Raw genomic sequence first — 24,813 nt, 5'->3', positions numbered from 1 at the left:
AAACACAATTAGGAGAGTCTGTTTTGAGGCAGCACCCACTTTGAATAATTTAGACTCAAATATTAACAAGTTCTTCTTAGGCCTTCTGTATTTGCCTTAAATCTTAAAAGGGTATATAAATCCCCCCTTTTTTCTTGGCAGGCAAATACACACAAGGCTTTACAGAGGAGTGGGAAAGCGAGTCATATTGTGACGCTATTTTTTACAGCCCAGATTACTTCCTTCTTTTGCTTCCTTATGAAATACAGGGCAGTCCAAGCTGAGCTTGTGGTCAAGAGTTGCCCTCCTCTGGCTGCTCTGTGACTGTTCCTTGGGAAGTGTGAGCTGTTTCATAGCACCTCTCCTCTGTGGACACCAAGTTTTGCAACTGGTCTGAAGAGAGCTCTTGGGAGAAAGAATTTCTAAATGGGATCACAGACACCAGGTAGGGATCCTGTTTCCCTTTTCTCTGTGGTTAAAACTAAAGCAGGGATCTTCTCTGATACTTATCTTTTCCTTGGACAATCAATGCGATTTTCTGCTTTTCAGAAAGACATTTTATAGATTTATAACCAAGCTAAATTAGATCAATCGCCCATTAACTGGTTCAGAGGCCACTTCTGTGTTTTAACAGACTGCTCTATGACGGGCAGAAATTTAAGTGCAGCTTTTCCTATTTCTGTATCTCCATGGCAGGGAAATCAATGCCTACTAAACTTTTGCATGGCACCAGTTTTTATGCCACTGGAGCACTGCCAGGAGGGAAGAGGTGGCAACAATAGCTGAAGATTAGGATAACATTTCATGTCTACAATAAATAACATGAAGTATATAATATAGGATCATTGCTGTAAACTTGCGCTGAAAGTGTGCGCTAAAAGCACCTTTTACTACATGTTAACCACATTGATGGTACAAATAACATAATGCTTTAAAATACTTTCAGTAGATTAATCTGAAGCATGTGATCTTGAGAACATTCCCGGAGGAATTGCAACTCTAATCTCCATTTGTGATTGTAAATGCATTATTTGATGGATGTTTTTATTCTGAATTAATTATGAACCTCCCCAGCTATATTTGTCCATTGAGGGAAAAAAATCAAAAGCAATATTGTTTATTCATTTATTATATTTATATCTCACCTTTTTAATGAAAAGCTCAAGACAGTTTACAAAAAAAAGTATAAATCGGAGCAAGCCGACCTAGGATAGGGGCTTCACTGCCCCTCTCTCCTTCTGCAGAATGGCTGGCTGGCTGCTGATGAAGCTAGGGAGAGTTGGCTGGAGCCAGGTGGTTGTTGTTCTAAGCAGGATCATGGAAAGGGCTATGAAAGCCCTGGGGATCTTACCTTACTTGAGGACCCACCGAAATATCTCAAAGGAGCATGCAAGCTTTCAGATGCTCCAGAACCTTTCTTCAGACAGAACATTAAGTGAAATAAAAAGCAAAAGAATGGGAGGGAGGGAGACAGAAAAGGTTATTGTTGGGCATGATAGAAAGCCCCGGTAGGTAGCCAGAAAGAGTTTTCTGCTGGATTAGTGGAGGTGTGATGTATTCTTAATTAGGCTGGGCTGCAGAGGTTGCAAAGCAGATATCTAGTGGCATACAAGGCTACAAGAAGAAGACACATTGGTTGCTGCCCTCTGAAAATATAAACTTCAGCAGTTATTCAGATTTACCCCCAAGCACTAAATGGCTAGTCAGATTTTAGAAAGCCTGAAAACTTGCTCCCTACTTGGTGATTTTTTTTTGGCCCTAACTATTCTTTTAAGGAGGGGCATTCCCTGTAGGTAAATAAGAAGCTATCCAACATGAGCAGCAAGATTTGAGTCCCGTGGCACCTAAAGGACCAACAAGATTTTCAGAGTGTCAGCTTTCAAGAGCAAAGCTCTCTTCTTCAGATTCAGCTTATACTCTGAAAATCTTGTTAGTCTCTAAGGTGCCCCTGGACTCAAATCCTGCTCTATTGCAGACCAATATGGCTACTTAGTTGAAACCACTTGACATGAATCACTGCTTGATATTTTGGTTCATCATGAACTGTTCTAAGCTGTCACTTAGATCCACCACTGAGATAACTTGCTTAGTGTTGCTCAAGATTTTCTCTGGCACAGCTCTGTGTCTTTAATAAATTTTTGACCACGGACAGTGCCTCTCATCATGGAGTTGCAGTAATGGGGAAAGTTATACCTGTCAATTTTTTTTACTGTCATGCTGAAAAAGAGAGGCAACCTTAAGGTGGCATTTACATCACTTACTAGACAGTTAGATCAAACTGTGGTTGGTTGTGATCTCTGAATGTTGACATACAACACACCAGAGTTTGTTGGCTAGCATCAAACTGAGGTTTCAGCTAGCATTTACAACTCCTTTATTATCCGCAATTTGTACAAATTAGTTTATTGTGATGCCTGAATTCAAGAACTACCCCGTTCGTTTAATAGCATTGCCCTTTGTGCTTGCTTGGTCACAGATCGGCTAGAAAACCAGCTTCCTGCACAGAGCAGGCAAGAAGCAGACAAACTGGGGTTTAACCACAAACCAAGATTTGTTACTGACATCTGGTAAGACTATGTAGAGTTTATTGCACAAACCAGGGTTTAAACATACCATGGTTGTTGTGAAGTTGGAATGCAGGCTAAGTGTTGCAACACTCAACACAGAGGAAGGAAAAAACCTTGAGAGTCCAACATCAAGTTGGAGTTGATCCTTGCACTTTTATCTAGACCTAGATTTGTTCTGAATTTTGGAATCATGTCCCAAATGCTTACGCTTGGGTAGAGAATTATGGTTTAACCTTTAAGTACTGCTTACTTTGGGTAAAATTGACACAGGAGGGGATAGCACTCAAGTAAAATTTTTGATACAGCTCATAAGCAGGGATAATATGATTCATCTCCCCGATGAGCAAAAATTGAGTTTGAAGATTACCCTCCGTGAACAGTCTTCTGTGCTGCAAACTTGATTCCCATTTTCTCTCTTCACATCCTATTCCAGCATCTCCTTCAGCTGCTTCTTCCATGATTCTGCATTCCATTCTCCTAAGATGCTGTTCAGATCACTAGCAGCTGGTCCAAATAGTTTTTACATATAGATAAACAACATCCAGAATTCTCTGAAACAGACCAGTTAGGCTGGTCTTCTGATTCAGTAACTTAGTAGGAATGAAAAGACTGCTCTCGTAAGTGAACATTATTTTCACTGCAGTTAAGCTGTTGAATCAGAAGACCAACCTAACTGGCCCAGCTCAAATGAAAAAGTCTTTGTTCTTGCTTTGGCACTGAATGATGTCATGCATTAATAGAAAATGTAGTTTGAAGTGTGTGGCTCTGGCTTTGGGGTATATGATGGTTCTGTTCTTGATTAGTACTTGGATTTAAGAGAAAATGAAATATGGTTTCTAAATCCCCAGACAATGCTCTTGTGAATTTTACACAAAGTACAAAAAACAAACAGACAAAAACCCTAGGTATTTTCTACACGGTCAGTTTATGGTGATTCATATTCCATTCTGCTTCTCTTGATCTCCAGTATCCCACACCAGAGAGCCAGTTTGGTGTAGTGGTTAAGAGTGCGGGACTCTAATCTGGGTCAAATCCACATTACTCATTCTAAGTCGCATGTTCCCCGCATTCCCCACGCAATCCCGAGTGCCGGTCACATTACCTCATTAAACAGACGCATTTCATTCGCATTTCTCCCGAATATGTGGTCACAGGTTTTCAACGGGAGTTTCACGGTGGCCGTGAACGGGCCAATGCGCAATTTACGTGGTTTTTTTAAAAAACCACCCCCCTTCCTGTCTCTCCGGCAGTTATGAGAGTTCCTATTGGCTGATTCAACTTGCAAGTGCTCCGTAGTCTGCAAAAGACTGTTTTTGACTTCATAGCATTGGATTTATTGATTATGCTGTTTCTGAATCAAATCTAGTAGTTTGAAAAATCATTTTGGGGTGAATCCACCCTCAGAACGGACTCGCGAAACTTCCTTTTTAACTGTTTTTTATTTTTTTTATTTTATATTACTGTAATATCAAAATTATGAAATATCGAAATAATGACACTCCAAGGAAGTGAAACTTCAGTAAAATTCAGGCACTGAACTGTCCTGCATAGGAAATGCCCACAAAAGCTTCCCAAATGCTTCCAAATTTCCAAAAAAGAAACGGGAGAGAGCCATCAGTGCTGTCAGTGGGGGAAAGAGAGGCAACATTATCTTCAATGATGTTTCTTTATAAGGAAAGATCGAAATAATGGAAAAGTGCGCTCAAAAATTTTTTAAAAAATGGGCGGGGAAAAAAAGGTCCTGCCCAAAAAAGCGGTTTTCGAGCGGCCGTGTGACCGGAGGGACGCGCGAGAAAGACGAATTGGAAGCAGGAATGTGAACAAAGAGGAAAAAATCGTGGATTGGAGGCAAACGGAAGATATCCGATAAACATGCGGGTAATGGGTGAATGTGGATTCGACCCTGGAGAGCCGGGTTTGATTCCCCATTCCTCCACTTGAAGCCAGCTGGGTGACCTTGAGTCAGTCACAGTTCTCTGGAGCTCTCTCAGCCCCACCCACCTCACAAGGTGTTTTGTTGTGGGGATAATAATGACATACTTCGTAAACTGCTCTGAGTGGGCATTAAATTGTCTTGAAGGGCAGTATATAAATCGAATGTTGTTGTTGTTATTATTAAAAGGAGGGATGAGATGCAGAATTAAACTTTCCCCAGATTTTCCCTGACTTTTTTTCCTGCTCACATACAGTGACTTTTTTTGAAGCCACTGTTAAGTTGCCGTTGATGCTTCTTATATGTGTGCAGAATTCTTAGTCTTGTACTGTTAAATGTGTTGGGGGCTTTTTTGTCTTGCACCCTCCTTTAGCTTGATGTACTCACCTTTTATAGTGATATTCAAAGAGTATGTATTCATTTTTTGCATCAAAGGTGAGACAAGAGAGCCAGTTTGGTATAGTGGTTAAGGGTGCTGGATTCTAATCGGGAGAACCGGGTTTGATTCCCCACTCTTCCACTTGAAGACAGCTGGGTGACCCTGGGTCAGTCACAGCTTCTAGCTCTCTCAGCCCCACCCACCTCACAGGGTGTTTTGTTGTGGGGATAATAATAACATACTTTGTAAACCGCTCTGAGTTGGTGTTAAGTCATCCTGAAGGGCGGTATATATAGATCAAATGTTGTTGTTAAGGTTCTAAAATTAAAGGTTTTACAGGAAGATGGTGAATAATTCAAATTGAAAAGTTATGCTGACGATGTGGTCCTGAAAATTTTGAATCCACAGGAGACGTTACACTATGTCATAGAATATCTTACAAAATTTGGTTCCTTTTCGGGATTTAAAGTTAGTAAGAAAAAACCAAAACAATTTCTAAAATTTTAACTAAACAAGAAGAGGAAAAAATTAAGGAAATGACAGGATGCGAGATAGCAACAAATCAAGTGAAATGTTTGGGCATTAATTTGACAGGATAAAAAGACACTTTATTTAAGGACAATTATGAAGTACTGTGGATTGTTTGTTGTTGTTTAGAGAATTCTTATGCTACCTGCCCATGGTGGCTTACAAAATGAAACAAGGTTTTTCTGTACACTTGACTTAGTCCTCATTTTATTAGCAGTTGATCCTCAGGCATTGAAATGGGTTTAGGTACGGTTCTTCTGCACATCTGTCCTCTGTTTGCATTTTTACAGTTGTGGGGTTATTTTATTTTCTTCCTTATGTAAGTGTAGATGACTAAGGAAGGCAATGGCAAACCAATCCATAACAAAAAGACTGCCAAGATCGCCATGCGATGTCCCCCCATGGGTCAGTAATGACTCGGTGCTTGCACAGGGGACTACCTTTACCTTTGTGCCTTAAATAACAAGGATTTCAAGCAAGGGTGCTGTTGTCATCAATGGCATCATTGGTGATGTAACAGCACACACACACACCTTTATTTTTTGTGCATGCTTATACTGCTAGGTCAATATTTTTTTATTTTAAAGACTGAAAATGAACATACTATTTGTCTTTGCATGAAGAAGCCACACATCCCTAAGTCCCCCCCCCATTGTAGTCCAAACTGGAGAGCCTCACCTGGGCTGACCCAGAGCCAGGAGGCAGAGGCCAGTACTGGAAAGGCAAACTAACCTCTGATGGGACAGAGCCCAGAGCAGCAGCAGCGGTTTGCTTTTCAAACCACACTGCTTTTTTCTGGCACCAGAAATGGCCACACCTCCCTCCCTTAGGCCACCAGGGCTTTTGTAATTTTTTTAAAACATCATTACTGTCTACTACAGATACCCCAAGTTTCAAGAAGATTGGACCAAGGGGTCCAATTCTGTGAGGCCCTGAAGAAAGTGCCCCCATCCAGTCTCCATTGTTTCCTATGGGGAAAAATTCCAAGGGTTTCCAGGGCAAAGAAACCTTAGCCAAACATGCATGGGCAACCCCTGCCCCAAAGCCAGTCTCAATGCAAACTGAACCAACAAAGCCCAGCAAAATCAATGCCAAACCAGAGAATCTCAGCAGAACCAATGTGAGGCAAGGGACAAAGTTGCAACCCCAACAGAACCAGTGTTGCTCACAGATGCCAAGGAAGAATCCAAGGCCAGTGCCAGCCCAAAAGAACCATAATCAAATCAGAGAATCCCAGCATTCAACCTGGCAAGACTGTAATACCAAGGCAGCTTGCCAGACCTGGCAATGGCATATGGCAAGCAAGCAGCACTGACACAGACACACACACAGTAATGTTGCCTCCCTCCTGTCTCCTCATGTTGCCTGGGAAGCCTGGAAACAGAGGGGGGACAAGCTGCCGCAACCTTTAAAATGTGATTCCTGGATATTCCTAAATATGTCCAGATTATAAATCCTGGTTTATCTGAATATACCCAAATAATACCAAAAAAGTGTTTTGGGGGTGTATATTTGGACTGGGAATACCGAGTTGCACAACCCTAGGCTGTAGTATAATGGAATGGTTCTGGAGGAAAACAGCACCTGCAACAGGAACAACCACAGTATCACTTTCTTATGGTTCTTCAGATGGCAGAATGACTGAAAGTTTTTCCATAGAAACCATGTCATTGAATTACTACAAAACAGGAATCTTGTGGCACCTTCAAGACATAGACATTTATAGAGCAGCATAAGCTTTCATGGACTATAAAAAGCTTATGCTAGATTAAGAATGTATTACTCTTTAAAATGCCACAAGACTCTGGTTTGTTATGGATTTGCTGTCTGTTTACTGTTAATGAGGGTGGCATAAAGTGATACACCTGTTGGATGACATGACGAAATAATAATAATAATATGCTTTACTAGTTGTAGATGCTTCCTTGATGGAAGCAATCAGAAGATGGCCTTTCGTTAGAGCTCTGCTCTCTCATTCAAGAACCCAGCGGATTTGGGGTGCTGGAGAATATGTGTGTGTGTGGTTGAAAAAACATCAGTTTTAGAGTCAGGATGGGAAAGAGACAGTACAAGCGAGGTATGAGTGGGCTAAAAGGGAAGCAACTTGGGGTGCAGGATCTTTCTTTCTGGGGCTCTTATGGATCTTTCTTATGTATACGCTTCTTCTATGTCTGTAAAGAGCGTGACAGTTACAAAGTTCACCAATTCTCTCTCTGCCGGAGGAAAACAAACCCAGGCGCTGCTACCCTAGAAATGTCCATCACTCAAGGAAGTGGAAAGAGCATAGTCATAGGTACAAACCCTCGTACCATAGAAACAATCCATCACAGATCTTGCAGTAAATCTTGCTAGTATCCTCCCTGCCCTAGCTAAATTTTCAAACAAGATTTCAACACACGGGGGAGTGTTGCCAGACTGGTTTCTCCAGCCTGATAGTCCATTGGAAAAAATCTTGGCTTCTATTCTAGCTAAGCAGCTAGGATAGCCTTTCTCACTTGGGCTGTGCTGGAGCCTGATGTGTTCAGTGCAGGAAAGGAACAAAGCATGGGTAAGATTGTGCCAGTATGTTGGCATTCGCAGGTATCTTCTGCTTTAGACTGAACTTCATTTTTAATGTGTCTGTAAAACACATGATTCTCTCATCTTGTGAATTATGTGTTTATATGAAATCTTTCCTGTTTTGTAGATGCAGAGAAGTTAGCCGTGTTAGTCTGTGGTAGCAAAATCAAAAAGAGTCCAGTAGCACCTTTAAGACTAACCAATTTTATTTTAGCATAAGCTTTCGAGAATCAAGTTCTCTTCGTCAGATGCCTGATACAGAGACTGGACAAACACAGAAGAGCAGAGGGAAGAGGCAATTAGGGGGGGAGGGGGAGGGAGCAATAAAAACATTCCTTTGCTAGTATATGTAAACATCTCCTTTTGGTGTGTGTATCAGTTGGCTTCAAAGGAGTTTGCCCTGTTAGTTTGTAGAAGCCAAACAGCTAGACCATCCAATTCCAATGCAGTATGGGCCTTCGATAACCACAGCTCTCCCTGCCAGATGCATCTGACAAAGAGATCTGTGGTTCCCGAAAGCCCACGCCAGGTACCACTGAGCTCCCCCAGACCCCACCTCTGTAAAGGAAATCTGTTACCTGTGGTAATGTGATAACCATTCATAGTCCCTATTCAGTCCCAGCTTGACAGAGTCAAATTTGCATATGAATTCCAGTTCAGCAGCCTCCCGTTGGATTTTGTTTTTGAAAGGTTTCTGTTGAACTACAGTGACCTTTAAGTCTTTGATGGAATGTCCTGGTAGGTTGAAGTGTTCTCCCACTGGTTTCTGGACGTTTCCATTTCTAATGTCAGATTTGTGTCCATTTATTCTTTTGCGTAGAGGTTGGCTGGTTTGTCCAATGTACAGAGCAGAAGGACATTGTTGGCTCCCTCCCCCTCCCCCCCTAATTGCCTCTTCCCTCTGCTCTTCTGTGTTTGTCCAGTCTCTGTATCAGGCATCTGACGAAGAGAACTTGATTCTCGAAAGCTTATGCTAAAATAAAATTGGTTAGTCTTAAAGGTGCTACTGGACTCTTTTTGATTTTCCTGTTTTGTGTAAAGCAATTCTATACTTCTCTTCTGAAAGGACCTGGTGTCAGTTTACTGACAAAGGGGTTCCACTCAAAAAGACAGTGAGTCTCTCACTTTAATGAACAGTACTCTACATGCTTCCAAGTGTTCAAAGTGCGTCACACACATTATCTTGCTGTAACACTTGCAACACCTCTGAGAAACAGGTATTATTCTCCCCATAATGCAGATGCATGCCCTTGAATGAGACTGGCTTGCTTAAGGCCTCCTAATGAATTCATGGCAGAGGGGAGATTCAAACAAGGGACTTCCTGACAGTCACTCTACACGTTACTTCTTTTATGAGTTCTCCATGGAGCCAACCCATGCTCTTTGCAGACACACATCACTTTGGGGTTGGCTTCTGTAAAAAAAAACCAGCATGCAAATAGTCTCAGAAACCTGCCTTTCTCCCAAGCTTTTTTTCCCCATGCAAAAACAATGCGGAGGGGAAACATTTCCCCCTTTCTGCTGCTCCACATGGATGTATTGTCTGTATGTGCGGCAGCAGAAAGGGGGAAACTCTCCTTCCCCACCATGAATATTAACAATTCATGGTCTGTACCACAATCAACTCCTGGTCTTGTTTTAGCAGCAAGAATAGAGCTTCTCCATCTTCTACTTCTGTTTATGTAATCTATTTGGTTCTTGTATTGGCCATCCAGTGATTTCTTTGTGCTCTGGCACTTCCTAAAGTAAAATGGGTGGGTACTAGGGGCTTCTCAGTGGTGGCATCTCAGTTATGAAACTCCCTCGCTTTAGAAGTCTATCCAGTGCATACACTGGGTTAAACATGAGAACATTCTTTTTTGCACAAGCGTAAAAAAAATTATCATCTGCACCGGATGTTTGATTTTTGCAGCTGTTATTATTGTTCTTGATCTTGAATTTTATGGCTGTATTTGCTTCTATGGCTTTTTGATATGTTGTGCTTTTAAAAAATTGTTGTTTTCATTTTGCCTTATTCACTGTTTTTAATGATACTGGAAGTAGAATTGCCAACAGGCCTAAAGAAATATGCCCTGTTCCTTTAGCAGAGGCTAAATGGGCAGCTGAAGCTTTCCATGGCATGGAGGTAAATGACATTCCATTAAGCATCTATAAAAGGGACAGGATATTTTTCTCCAGGCCAGTTGGCAGCCCTGTTTGGAAGCCATCTCATAACCCATCTGGGTTAAGAATTTAGGATATACATTTATCATCATCGTCATCTTGGGGGGGGGTGCTATATCATTTCACCTGCTGTGAAGGTACTTTTATGACCTCGTCATACATGTTGCTGACTGTTTCTCCTTTCCTTTGTCTCTTCTTAGAGAGTGAAATCCGAAGGAATACTAATTATGGCACCAACAATTCAACAGAACCAAATCTTCTCAATGAGGCAGAAGATCAAACTTATCTGGATGATAAGATTGCCATTCCAGAAGTTGCAGGAGTAAGTCTTTGGGCAGGATGTTAATAATGTATTCTTGGGGTCTGGACATGTTAGTGAGCTGTTCTATGAGAAGGAATGTAAAATTGACTGTTCTGTCTAACTTCCATGCAATATAAAATGACCTAGTATGTGTAAGCGTAACAATGAAAAGCCAGATTTGGAAGCTGTGAGACATTAGCAATTCCAAGGCCTTTTCCAGATGACTAATCTTGAGAGGACTCTTGCACCTTTAGAAGTCCCATTTCTGTTACTCTGTGGTACAAAAAGGCACTGCTGGTGCCATTTCTCCCTTATTGCGAATCCAAACGTATTTATGCCTTTTTAAATCTGCTTTCTTCTATCTGTCAAAAATCACTACCTGGCAATATTATGATTAGTCCTCCCCCTACGTTTTCACCTCAAAAGTGCCAACATCAACAAGATCGAAAAGAGTCCAGTAGCACCTTTAAGACTAACCAATTTTATTGTAGCATAAGCTTTCAAGAATCAAGTTCTCATCGTCAGATGCTTGATTCTCGAAAGCTTATGCTACAATAAAATTGGTTAGTCTTAAAGGTGCTACTGGACTCTTTTTGAACATCAACAAGGCATTACATGCCATTTATGTTGGCATATTATTTTAATTTTTATAGTCTGCTGTTGAGTCCTCTAAAGGCTGTACATTCTTGCTTTCAAATTCCATCTCATTCATCTTCCCTATTTTTTTTAAGTAAAGGACCAACCCCCTGCAGCAAGACTGCTTCACTTCTACTGCATAGAGGATTTGCTGAACTGAATGCACACTAGTATGAGTTTACATTACTAAAGGGAAACTGACATGAAGACATTTCACTTTCCCAGCATGAAACCAAGGCCTGATTTTACACATGAGACTGGCAAGGCAAAAGAGCTTCCCTTCAAGACTTTACACCATCCTGTGGTCCCGTTTAAATGGTGCTACAACCTGTGCCAAGCAGCTATGCATTCTGAGTTAGTGTGTTAGTTTAATGCCAACAAAGGCTATGGATCTATGTTGTGTGCAAACTATGCACATGTAGCTGCTTTGCATGGGCTGTTTTAACCCAGCTTAAATGAAGAGGAGCTCATGGAAAGCTTATTTGCCTCACTGGCATCACACAAATCAGGCCTAAATGGCCTGAGAAGAAGGAAGTGACCCCAGTGCTGAGTTGTGTGACAGTGGTATTACTTAAGCATGACTTTTTGAGACTGTATCAGCTGGCTCCTAAGCATGCTTACTCAGAAGAAAAGCAAAGTTGCACAGGACGGGAAAGCTGTTTTGCCTCCTCGGGTTCATAATAAATCAGACGTAAACGGCATTGAAGGAAGGAAGTAATTTTGCAACTAAAGAGAGTACGGTGACTTTTTGTGACTTTATCAGCCAGCTCCTAAGCATGTTTGGTTAGATTACTCAGGGCCGGATCAAAGGGGGGCAGGGGGGTAGTCTGCCCCCGGCACTGCCAAAGAGGGGGCGCTTGGCGCAGCTGCCAGCCGCTGGGAGCACGCTGGTGGCAGCGCAGGCAGCTGAGCAGCCGGCTGCACCACTCACTTGCCCAGCAGAAGAGGTAGCACGCAGCAAGCTGGCCGCCCCCTCAGCCGTGCAGGTGAATGGCACAGAGAGCTGGGAGGCTGCCCATGCCACCGCCTGCCCCGCTGAGGGGGCAGCTGGCTTGCCGCGCACTCCCTGTCCTGCGGGGCAGGCGAATGGCATGGGCGGCCTCCCAGCCTTCCATGCCATTCGCCTGCCTGGCTGAGGGGGCAGCCAGCTTGCCACGCGCTCCCTGTCCTGCTGGGCTGGGCCGCGAGGGCGGCTGGACTTGGGTTGTCCTGGGCTCTGTGAACCCTAGATCTGGCCCTGAGGGCCAAGCTACACATGACGAAAGACGCTTGCCTGGCAAGTGGATTGAGTGGAGGGCAAGTGAACAGGGAGAAATACACTTGCCATTCAAGTGTCATTTGTCACTTGTAGCTTGGCCCTGAGATTATTCACACAGAAGTGTGCACAGGTTTGCAGCTTAAATGCCTACTGAAACCGACAGGCTCAGCCTCAGCTTTTCAATTGTTACTGAGGGACAAATACTCAAAGGAGGAGAATGAAAAGATGAACAGTGCTACAGAAGAGCGTTCTTATTTACAGTAAATAAAAGGAAAGTGCTGAGCATACTTTTCACAAAACCCCCACAAGGTTACTTTCAGAATGACTCATGCAGAGGTTATACATTTCTCCAGTGATGTGCACACAACAGCCTTCCATGGACTTCACAGAACGGGACTTTCCCACTTCCTTTTCTACTGCAGTTCACTGGTCCCTCCTGGAAACTGATTCCTGGGCAGGAATGGCATAGGGTGGCAAAATGGGGGTCTGCAGTAAAAGGGGAGAATTGTCAGAAATCGCTACCCCTCTTTTAAAGACATAAATGCCATTTAATCTTCACAACTGCATGGCTGGACAGATACTAATATGTTTGAATGGATATGTATGTTATTCCTGACAGTCGTTGCTGGCCTTGGGGAAGATTTAGAATATCTGGGGGGAAATGGTGTAAGAGGGTAAAGAAGGAGAGGAGGTATGGGGGTGAGATGGAAGAACAGGTATTAAGAACTATCTGGAAGAAAAGGGAATTATCCATGCAAGCAGAAGCCACATTGTAAAAAATTGGAAGCCCTTGAATGCCTCACTCTCATATTGCTTAGTATTTATTATATTTTTATCCCACCCTTCTGCCAAGGAGTTCGGAATCGGGATACTGTACAGAGCTATCCATCCTCCATTTCAAATTCACAAACCTGTGAGGTAGGCTGAGAAAGGCTGACTGGCCCATGGTCATCCCTGAGGGGATTTGAACCTGTGTCTCCCAATTCCTTGTCCAGTACGACTACACCGAGCTGTCTCTCCTGAAACCTCCCAAGTGGCATTTATAGTGTATAAAGAAATAACTGAAATGCATTAAAGTACACTGGATGGTGAGGAATTTTCTTGACTGGGCTCTTTAGAGGGTAAAATGAAGTAAGCGAGCATACTGGCTGTTATTAAAAGGTCTGAGAAGGCTGCCAGGTATTACCGTAGCTGAATCCAGCCCTAATGCAAGATATTGCTGGATCTATCTGACTGGCAACCAGTGTTGGGATGACTTCCCACCAGTTCTCCCCACCACTTTTCACTGTCTTTACCATATATTTTTTTCCTCTTCTCCAGCATGGTTTCAGTTTTAGGAAGCTCTGGGCTTTCACTGGGCCTGGGTTTCTCATGAGCATTGCCTACCTGGATCCAGGAAATATTGAGTCAGACCTACAATGTGGAGCGGTTGCTGGCTTTCAGGTGAGCACAGGAGGACAGGCCTGCACAACATGGGCTGATTGTGTATTAACAGGCAGGAATAGTTCCTCCTTTCTTACAACTACAAAAAATTCCAGGATCAGTGTTACTAGGGTTACTTCCTTCTGGAGTGCTAGAGACTCAGGGCCAAGCTACAAGTGACGAATGACACTTGAACGGCAAGTGGATTGAGTGGAGAGCAAGTGAACAGGGAGAAATACACTTGCCGTTCAAGTGTCATTTGTCACTTGTAGCTTCGCCCTTACAGCATTAATACTTCCTTTATTTACAAATACGCAAGAAGCAAAGAAAGACTCGTACAGACAGAAGATCCCCACATCATATTCCCAGAAATAGATCCTGTACCCCAACTCAGCCAACTCACAGCTGCCTCTGTATTGCATCATCCTAAGAAGAACTACACCCTTCTAAGCCCATTCACTTCAATTGACTTAGGGCCAGGCTACAAGTGATGAATGACATAGGTTGGACACTTGTCAGCTTCCCTCAAGTTTTGATGGGAAATGTAGGCATCCTGGTCTTGCAGCTTGGCTCTCCGACTGCTGTCCAATGAACTTTTCAACTGTCACTTGTCCAACATTCCACCCAGGGGCGGTGCAAGGGTTTGCAGCGCTCGCAGCCGGCCGGCTGGGCACTGCCCCCCGCGCACGCGCAAGCGCGCGCACACCAGCCTGCATGATGACATAACTGTCACAACAACTGTCACTTGTCCAACATTCCGCCAAGCTGCCTACATTTCCCATCAAAACTTGAGGGAAGCTGACAAGTGTCCAACCTGTGCCTTGTGTCACTTGTGGTTCCGCTCTCAGGGCCAAGCTACAAGTGACAAATGACACTTGAACGGCAAGTGTATTTCTCCCTGTTCACTTGCCCTCCACTCAATCCACTTGCCAGGCAAGTGTCTTTCGTCATGTGTAGCTTGGCCCTCAGTGGATCATTTCCTAACTATTAGGGTACAGTGAAGAACATGAACTTTTTTTTTTACTATAGGCCCTGGCTGCCACCCGATACAGCACAAACAAGAGACCACCAGAGTCTGAGGGCAAGCCCTCGGCAGCAGACCCATTCCCAAGAATCAGACATAAAATTCAGAGTAGTGTGCAGAATGAGATGAGGGTCCCTTGTTTGTTGCCTTCAACTTCCTCTTTGGGGGGATGCAAACTTCAGATACTGACTCCCCATTTTCCCACTCATACATTACTGGATTAAAGGCAATGCAAAACCAGTCTGGTTCATACCTAGCCATAATGAAGCTAAAGCTTTGGATTTTGACTTGTGCCCCACTGTCTCGCAGAAAACCATGAATGACCTTCCTGAGTTACCATCTACTCTTGCTCTCCCCGCAGCTACTCTGGGTCCTTCTTTGGGCCACGATCCTAGGGTTGCTCTGCCAAAGACTGGCCATCCATATTGGGGTAGTTACAGGCAAGGACTTGGGAGAGATATGCCATTACTACTATCCCAAGGTAAGTGTACAGCATCTGGCTGTCAGTTTCTATTAGGAGTTTCTATTAGGAGATACAAGTAGGACCCACAAGGACTTGCAGGGGGCATCTTATTTTTCCCCTTCCTCACAATGCCTTCTTTCCCTTCCCGGCCCCCATAGTCTCTCCCTATTTTCCTGCTTCCTTCTCTCCTTCCCAACCATCTTTGTCTGTCTCCCCTGTCTTCACCTTTCCTCTTCTCCCGGCAGCTTCTCTCTTAAGGCCCAGTTGTGTGGTGCCAGCTCAGCCGGGCCCAGTTGCTTCGTAGGGAACCTGCAAGGATTTACTGGGATACTTCACTTTTCCCTGTATCTCTTTCCCAATAATATTTCACCTTTCCCTACATCCTTTTCTCCTCCAAACCCACTAACCAACTTACTTTTTATCTACTCCTTCCCCACCTTCATCTATATTTATTAATTTACTTCATCTATAAACTGCTTTTTACACAGTGGGGACCAAACAGCTTACATTATTCTCCCTGCCTCCGTACTATCCTCACAACAACTCTGAGAGGTAGGTTAGGCTGAGAGTATGTGACTGGATCAAAGTCACCTAGTGAGCTTCCACAGCAGAGTGGTGATTCAAACCTGAGTCTCCTACATCCTGCTCTGAAGGGGGTGGGGGTAGCTGTTGAACAGTAGCAATTAGCCAGGCCTGGATGAGTCATGCAAGCCCAGTAGTTGCTTCTGAGCCTGGCCCCATTGAGTCAAAGGCTAAAACAGCTGTGGAAAAGGCCCTTCCCCCTCCCCCTGACTTTTCTTAACTGTAACCAAACCTGGAATACTGGCTGAACTCTTATGGTTGCCTAGCAACAACCAAGGAGGGGATCTGGTTAATGCTACAGGCATTCCTTTTATAACTTGGTTTTTGTTTTTTTTTAATGTATTTTTTTAGATTTTAGATTTTTCTGCAAAACTGGGGCATTTTTCAGATATGTAGAAAGATCTGTCTTATCTATTGGCTATTAGTATATGAGAATCCAACTGCCTGCTGCTTGTTATATTCTTATGAATGGGAATAACTATGGTAAATCCATTAGCCACCTGTCTGCTATAGTTGTAGATAATTAGAGCCCATCTTGTAGCTGTCTATGGCTTTACCTCCTTTAGTCTGAGGATATGTGAATGTTCATCTCTAAATAATTGTAACATCAGATAGTGATTAGTTATAGAAGTTGACATGTTCCATAGTGAGGCACTGTATGTGGAACAACGAAGTGGTAAAACTTGTATGGATGCTTCTTAATATTCTGAAGCCACATAATTCCTTTGTGGAACACAACAGCAACGAGGAAATGTGCTGCTCGAAATTAGGTTTATGAAAATGTCTTAAGGCATTGGCTATGTTTTCCATATGTTTATGTTTAGGTTCCACGTGTTCTGCTCTGGATCCTGATAGAAATTGCTATTATTGGATCTGACATGCAGGAGGTGATTGGGACAGCAATTGCCTTCAATCTTCTGTCCTCTGGACGGTAATAATCTCCATTCTTCTATGGGACACATGTGGGAGAGAAAGGATATATGAATCACAAAGCCATAAAGATTCTTTAGATTATTGGTAGAGATTGGGGTAACACAGGACAACAACATTTTTGCCTTCGCTCTGCTTTCTTCAAGAGTCAGGAATAGTTTACACTGAGAAATCTACTCAGAAGTTGGTCTGGTTAAGAGAGCAAAACGTGCCTATAGGCCTGCCTCATGTGACCTTGACTGAGGGCCAAGCTACAAGTGACGAATGACACTTGAACAGCAAGTGGATTGAGTGGAGTGCAAGTGAACAGGGAGAAATACACTTGCCGTTCAAGTGTCATTCGTCACTTGTAGCTTTGCCCTCATTCTGTTCTTTCCAGTCAAGGGTGGTCATCAATGAAAAATTCCCAGAACAAGGGACACGGTGAAGTTTTGCTTCCTTAAATTTAAAAATGTTCAGATTGCCTAGCAAATTACAGATTGCCTTGTAAATTCGAAGTCCGTGGTAGACTGAGGATCACTGTAAACGTTACCTCCTTCATGAGTTTTCCATGAAGCCAAACCAGGCTCATTCAGACACACAGCAGCTTTGGGAAATGGCTTGCATTTAAAAAAGAGAGCCCAAATGGGCATGGAAAGCTGCCATGGGGGAAGGAGAGCGCCTTCCTTTTTCCCAGACTGTGCAATAATAGTGAGGGGGAGGGGGACAGCTTTTTCATTTCTGCTGCCTCACGTACAAAAAATACCTCCATGTGGAGGAGACGAAACAAGAAACTCTTATGATTAATCTTTAAATTGTATGAGAATCCAATGGCACAAATTCATTGTGGGCCAGAGAGCCATCTCACTGGTCCTCTCTCTGTATCCAAAGGTGTCAAACAAGGCTGTCTTTTAGCCCCCTTACTCTTTAATCTTCATGTAAATGATATGATTCCTTATCTCCAAAAGTTAGCACTTCATGTAACTACATTGGCTGTTCATGAAGCTCCTGTGCTGCTTTATGCAGATGATATGGTGCTACTATTTAGATCAGAAGAGGGTCTTCATAAGGCATTAAATGCGTTTATTGATTAGGAGGGACTATCTGTAAATTATAACAAATCTAAAATAATGATCTTCTCAAAAAGACCTTGTTCCAGACACAACATTTGGACTGTTAATTTAATTTATTATTACATTTATATTCTGCCCTCCCCGCATCAGCGGGCTCAGGGCAGAGGTAAAATTAAGGGAGGTAAAATTGAGCAGGTGGCGCATTTTAAATATCTGGGAGTTATACTTAGCCATAACCTCACCTGGAAAGCCCGCATTTACACAGCAACAGAAATTGCTAGGACTAATACAAATGCTCTTTTTAGATTTCTCTACTTATTTATTTATTTATTTATTTATTTATTTATTTATTTATTTATTTATTTATTTATTTAATTCGATTTATGCCCCGACCCCCCCACAAATGGGCTCAGGGTGGCTTAAAAGGAGGTCAGTATGTACCTGCAGTCATTAAAGCATTTAATGCTAAAATAATTCTTTAGGTCTTGTTTGGGGTAGCCATTTGGATAAATGGCATCTCAGTCTTTGGATTATACACTTCTTCATTTCCTGTGGCAGATGGCAAGAGTGCCTAGTTGTGTTGCAGGAACTGCACTCAGAATAGAGTTTGCACAGTGTTCATTCAAGTCTAGGGCTTGGATTGCTGCCTTTAACCTGAGACTGAAGGTCCTTTTTTCTGTACTTAATGCCCAAGGGGGGCTTCTGCACCTTTTAAAGGAAGACTATTATAGAAGTCCTTAGGAGAGATGTGTAGATGAGAGGTTTGAGTTCTTTGGCCTCTCTCCTGGAACGCTTGGGAACATGGATGACCAAGAAGCATTAAAGCTCAGGATAAGGGTGATTAAGCTCGATTGTGCTAGTACATTAATTCAAGGAAGACAGGTACTCTCTACTTTTGCACTAGGGATCCCTCCCCCTAAGACCCTTCCCTCATATTTTAAACTTCTTACAATCCCTAGTCATAGATGTGCTTTCATGCTTGCCGGATTAAATGTTCTCCCAATGACAGAACTGAGAGGACGTTTCTCTAAAACCTCATTTTCAGACCGCTTCTGTGATTATGTATTTGGCACAATAGAGGCCATAGACTATCTTTTGTTGGACTGTCCCCAGGGCCCTTTGGATTGCTCCCATTTTGTTGAAATATCAGCTTCCTCTTAAGTCCTGGATGGTATCCTTATTGTTAGCAGATTTGGGTCCAGAAATAACTCAGTCTATTGCAAAATATTTGGCCATTGTAATCTCCTTAAAACGTCGTTAAAATGAGTTTTTTCTGCTGTTTGTCTGAGAAATTGTATAGGTTTATTCATTTATTTTATCTAATATATTTTAGCTTTCAAGATACATTTATTTTATTGTTTTATTGTTTACATTTGCTTTTGCTTGTTTTGTCATATTTTGTAATGTTGTTTTATCTTGTTGTGATGTATCAGTTTTATACTCAAGACCTTTGGTCATATGAGCTGAACAATGGAAAGGAAAGGAGAGGAAAGAGGAAACTCTCCTCCCACACACACACTTTTTACATGATGGAAAAAAGTTTGGGAGAAAGTCAGGAGCCATTCCCCCCCCGCCGCCCCCTGTAGCTTTCCAAGCCATTTGGGCTCTTCTCTTTTATGCAAGCAATTGCTCAAAGCTGATATGTGCCTGCGCAAGCCTGGGTTGGCTCCGTGGAGAACTCATGAAGGAAGTAATGTTTAGAGGGACCTTTTGCTCCTTGATTTCTGACCTTATTCTGGCTGAACTCCATGATTTCTGGACAGCTACTGAATTTCTGCCTATCAGCTGTTACCAGGCAAAAAAGCCATGTCAGAAAAATGGGGGCAACCAGGCATGTAGCAGAAAAGTCTGAAGCATTTATAAAAGCATGCAACCTTCATTTTAAACCATGATATTTGTTTATGGTAGCAGAATGTTGATTCTACTCTGCAATGTTAATCTTTACATTATTATTATTATAGTAAATTCTGTGATTTCCTATTTGTAGTATCCCTGTGTGGGGCGGAGTCTTGATCACCATTGTGGACACTTTCTTCTTCCTGTTTTTAGATAAATATGGTATGTATTTTGGAACGAAATCAATGGCGAGGCATGAGCAAAACAGAAAATGAAGTGTCCAAAGGTTCTGGTACAAGGTGACCTCATGGGATTATACACTGATTGTACAGTAATGAGAACTCAAGCTAAAAATTAATGAAATGTGAAGTGCCCGATTCCCTCTTGTGATGAGAGAGCTTCATTCTGTCTTGTCCTTTCCCAGGTCTCAGGAAACTGGAAGCCTTTTTTGGTCTACTCATAACAATCATGGCAGTGACATTTGGCTATGAGGTAAAAGCACACCGCTTGTGGCATGAGATTTTGAGTCTGGCATAAGCAGAGGAAAATAAGTATGTAAGAAAAATGTGTCACCAGTGTCATCCTATCAAATGCCTTTAATTCAAAAAGTCCACAAGAAAGTTGTAGCCCTCCCTCAGTTATTCAGAGGTATTTTGATATTACCTCTGTATACAGAGGTTGCTATTAGTGTATCATTCATGAATTTGCTTAATAGTTCTAAAAAAGTCATTTAGGAGACTGGCCGTCACTGCATCTTGTGGCAAAGAAATTCATGAGGTCGTCTGTAGTAAAATGGATAGTAAAGAGTTAACTGGAATCTGATTATGGGATGGAGGAAAACTCCATCCATTGGTACCACACAATCTCCCATCATCCTGGCATACCCAGAGCAGCCATGTTGCCATCTCAGCTCCACTGGCATGTCCAGCACAGTCATACTACTCCCTTCTAAATTCTGCAGGGCCCTACTCTTCTTCCCCTTTTCTCATTTGCACTTTCTGGGGCTTCCATTTCTCTTTTAACCTGTCACAACCCTTCCCTGCATCCCAGCTGTACTTGATTTCCCTGGAAGTTACCTCTCTACTCCACATTCTCACATTGCAGTTCCTAGACTGTTGCTGTGGCCCCTCGCCTTTCTTTAAAGGCTGCCATTTTGAAGACACAAGAATTGCTAGAGATCTAACTCAGTTACGAATAGGAAGGGCAAGTGTGTTGTTGCTCCTTCTCTGCTCATAGAACAACTCTCCATCTTTTGTTTCTTCCACAGTATATAGTAGTGAAGCCCAGCCAAAAAGAGGTGGTGAAGGGGATATTCTTTCCCTACTGCAAGGACTGTGGGAAGGAAGAGCTTCTGCAAGCTGTGGGTATCGTTGGAGCCATCATCATGCCCCATAACATCTACCTGCACTCCTCCCTTGTCAAGGTCAGTGGCTGGCACAGAGAAACCTCACAGATCAGCTTCTCATTTCCAGTATTAGAGGTTACCATCCATGACTTCAAACCTGTCTTCAAAATTACCACTGAAGCTATGGGATAGCAGTGTTACAGGCTGGCAAGGCAAAGAAGGGCATCATAGAAGAAAGGGAAATATATCCCTACTGTCAGGGCGAGGTACTAGAGGAGAGAGAAAAGCTAGTTTCCTTGTATAACAATACCATATGGCACCATATGGCACCTAGCCAGATATATATGGAATCTACTTGGAATTCATATTCTGTACCAGAAAATGCTTTGTATTTCTGGGTTGGCAAACAGGAATAGCTGCAGTTCTTTTCCTTCTTATGTTGGCTCATTGAAAGACACTTGGGGACTTCTCCATATGACCATTTTATTGTGCAGTTAATACATGTTGCATACCATCCTCTCGTATTCTGTACAGGTAGGGTATTAGTTTTTATCCATGCATTGCCTAATATTATGAATCACTGTGCTACAGCAGTTACTTGCAACTTGCCCTGCCTGGGCCAGCCAACCCAGGAGGTAAATAATTGCTATAGTGCAATAATACTACAATCTCCAGCAATATGTGGATATAGCCTTAGCTGTAAAAATATTGTGTTTTACAAGCATTCCAGGCCAAACTAGGTATCATCCAAAGACATACAATGCGTCTCCAGGTTTTTAAAAAATATTAATGCAGCCACAGGGAGGCTCTGAATTTGATTCAGGCTGTCCATTCAAAATCTCTCCCCAAGCTTGTTTTTCTCTCTGCAGAGTAAAAGATGCGTGGACCCAATGGTTTTATGATTCGATTACTCTGTCCATTAAAGTTTGAAGCATCCCTTCAATAGAAGTGGCTCTTTTGTTAGAAAACCAGTTCCATCAGAGGAAGGCTCTGTAGGCTGGAGGAAACCTTCAGACTTTGCTGAATGGAGTGTTAGGATAAAAGCCAATACCTTTCGCCCCTGGATGGTAGAAAGTAATGGGAAGGGGAATTTTTAATAAAAAAATAGGCTGTGGAGCTATCCACCTGTTATATATCTCCAAATAAACTCAGATCCCTGGCCTACAGTTACATTAAGGTAAAATGGGTTGGAATGGAGCCTCTTTATATGCGTTTTGCATCACGTCTAGTTTTGATCTTAAAGTCCAAAGTTTTATCAGCAGAAAAATATGATGTCTCCCTCAGTAGCATACTCATATTGTGGCTGCTGTATGGAAGATGGTTATGCAGCTATCCTTATATTTTTGATGATGTAACAATGAGATGCCTGTTCAAAGAGCTGCAATAGTTTTATTTACTTATTAAAATATTTTATCCCACCTTTCCCTCAAAAGGGCTTAGCATAGTTACACGCTATCAACATGACAGAAAGGTGAGTGGTTTTTTTTACAAATATCCGACTATCAAAACCCCAAAAATGTCACTTATCACCACCATTACTGTTTTTTAAAAAAAAATTACTGGTATTTTGCCTGATCTGTCACAACTCGCAAATAGCTGCAGAAACAGGACAGAAATGTGAAAATAAATACCTAACTAAATATATTTGCATATACTAGCATATCAGATTTTGAATAACCACAAGTATTTTGCCACATGTACACATACATTTGCATTTTCAGGACAAAGCCTTCCAACTAGAAACCAAGATAGGTAAAGATAGGAAAGTGCATTTCCAGGGGAGAAATGACAGGCAGGAGCTGAGATTGCTTAGTTTCTGCCACATCTTCTGTCTGTAAAGATGGAATAAGGATTAGACATACCTATGTGAAGATCTCATAAGAAATACTGTGTAGTTTATAAGCTTCTGGTCCAAGCTCAAAGAACCTCAGTAACAGCCGCCCATGTGTCTATAACAGCAGCCTTTGGAAGGGTTAGGTAGTATCCTGTGTGCCTGATGGAGCTGTGAATCATTTTATCTCTACAGACCCGAGAAATTGATCGCACTGACAGGCGGGCCGTGAAGGAGGCCAACAAGTATTTTCTGATCGAGTCGACCATCGCGCTCTTTATCTCCTTCCTCATAAACCTCTTTGTCATGGCTGTGTTTGGACAAGCCTTCTACCATCAAACCAACCAGGAAGTGGTGAGTGCTATGCTTACATCCCACTCTCTTGAGATCAGTTGGGGCTTTGGGTCGTGGTTCCTCCTCAACTATGAAAGAGTTCAATTTCCGCCCTTCACTCTTGTTTCCCCTTTCAGTGTGGGTGTGGAAGGTGTCTTAGAAGGAGGAAAGAAAAGGAAATTTCCTGTAGCTAGCCAATTAGGGAGTGAAATTGTCTTTTCTGCTAACTAGGGTTGCCAGCTTCCAGGTGATGGCTGGAGATCTCCCAAAATTAAAACTGCTCTTCAGACTAAAGAGATCAGTTCCCCTGGAGAAAGTGTCTTTGGAGGGTAGATTCTATGGTGTTATACTCTGCTGAAGTCCACTTTCCCAAACCCTGCACTCTCCAGGCTCCCCCCACCCCAAAATCTTCAGTAATTTCCCAACACATCAAAACTCTGAGAACAGGGTTAACCAGTACTATGTGTGGAGAGATGGAAGTCAGTGAAACAGGGACAGAATATAGCACTAAATTAAAAGTAGAACTCCAACCTATTTTTTTGGTAGTTGTAAAGAATTTTGGCATTCCTGCAGTAAAGAATTTGTAAAGAATTTTCACATTCCTGGAAAACAATAACATAACAAAGTGGGTTTTACTTCCATCTCATAATTATTAAACACCTCATATTCCATGGTGTAGTGTCATTCAAAGGAAGCCTCTCACATTATAACAGCAAGCATCTATGCATCAATGATATCATTAGGTGGAATTCAAGGACTCTAACTCATGGGATCAATGCCAGCCCCCGCCCCAGCTACCTGTAGCTTTGCATTTATTTATTAATCTTATTTAGAAAATTTTAATGCTGCCTCTTGAGAGTCCAGCTCAAGTAGCTCACAATTAAATAATAAAATCAGTTGCCGTATACATTATATTCCAAGGTGGGCCCTGATAAAAACCTAAATGATCTAAGCACCAATGCTGTGGATATAACTGTGCAAAACTTATGCTAACACTTGAAGCTGAAAAACATCTTTTATTTTGAGAACGCAGTATTACTTCACAGAATAGGCCAGAATTCCTCTTATGGATTTTGGATTTGGTAATCCTAGCTGCAAACCAGATGGGCTATGTTAATTGTATTAATAGATGCCCCAGCAGAAGGATTAGAAGCCAATAAATGTGCTTTGAGAGTTGTGGTTTGCTCTGGGGAAATGCATATATTCAGGAAGGAGGACAGTGAAGAAGCTAGCTGTTTAAGGAGTGTATAAATGTAAATGAATCCTGAGATATCCCATCCAGCAGGTTTGTTTCCTTGGAATTTTTAAAATTTTTACTTTGTTTATACCCAGTGGGGAGGGTACTCAAAGCACTTTACATTGTTCTCCTCTCCTCCGTTTTATCCTCGCAAGAACCCTATGAGGTAAGTTAGGCTGAGCGCATATGACTGGCCCAAGGTCACCCAGTGAGCTTCCATGGCAGCATGCAGATTTCCAGATCCTAGTCTGGCACTCTAACCAGTACACCACACCGTTAAGGGAATAGTGTGGTATAATCAGTAAGAAAATGAGTGGGAGATACCCGGTTCAAATCTATTGTTTGCCATGAACTTATAAGCAAGCTTCACTCTCAGCCCCCTCAATCTGATCTAATTTATGCATTTGCTTTAATAATAATAAGAATGTGTGAAGTGATTTGAACACTAAAAGCCC

At 42.3% G+C, this 24,813-nt stretch overlaps 1 protein-coding gene across 2 annotated transcripts in view; it reads left to right on the top strand.

Moving 5' to 3' along the window:
* The first annotated feature begins 257 nt into the window (after nt 1-257).
* SLC11A1 (solute carrier family 11 member 1) overlaps nt 258-24,813 on the top strand; it is a 35,615-nt gene continuing 11,059 nt past the window's right edge. The window contains exons 1-9 of one of the 2 annotated variants that reach the window (XM_054972064.1): nt 258-424; nt 10,309-10,430; nt 13,624-13,746; nt 15,111-15,230; nt 16,619-16,725; nt 19,764-19,834; nt 20,037-20,104; nt 20,880-21,035; nt 22,984-23,142. In XM_054972064.1, the coding sequence (XP_054828039.1) occupies nt 406-424; nt 10,309-10,430; nt 13,624-13,746; nt 15,111-15,230; nt 16,619-16,725; nt 19,764-19,834; nt 20,037-20,104; nt 20,880-21,035; nt 22,984-23,142 (945 nt within the window). In that variant the 5' untranslated portion in view covers nt 258-405. Of the gene's footprint in view, nt 425-7,897; nt 7,935-10,308; nt 10,431-13,623; nt 13,747-15,110; nt 15,231-16,618; nt 16,726-19,763; nt 19,835-20,036; nt 20,105-20,879; nt 21,036-22,983; nt 23,143-24,813 lie in introns of those variants that run through there. The other variant, XM_054972065.1, reaches the window with a different exon arrangement.

The sequence above is a fragment of the Eublepharis macularius genome, chromosome 2 (assembly GCF_028583425.1).
Source record: "Eublepharis macularius isolate TG4126 chromosome 2, MPM_Emac_v1.0, whole genome shotgun sequence".
Taxonomy (NCBI): domain Eukaryota; kingdom Metazoa; phylum Chordata; class Lepidosauria; order Squamata; family Eublepharidae; genus Eublepharis; species Eublepharis macularius.
This window is presented reverse-complemented; position numbering and strand designations above follow the sequence as displayed.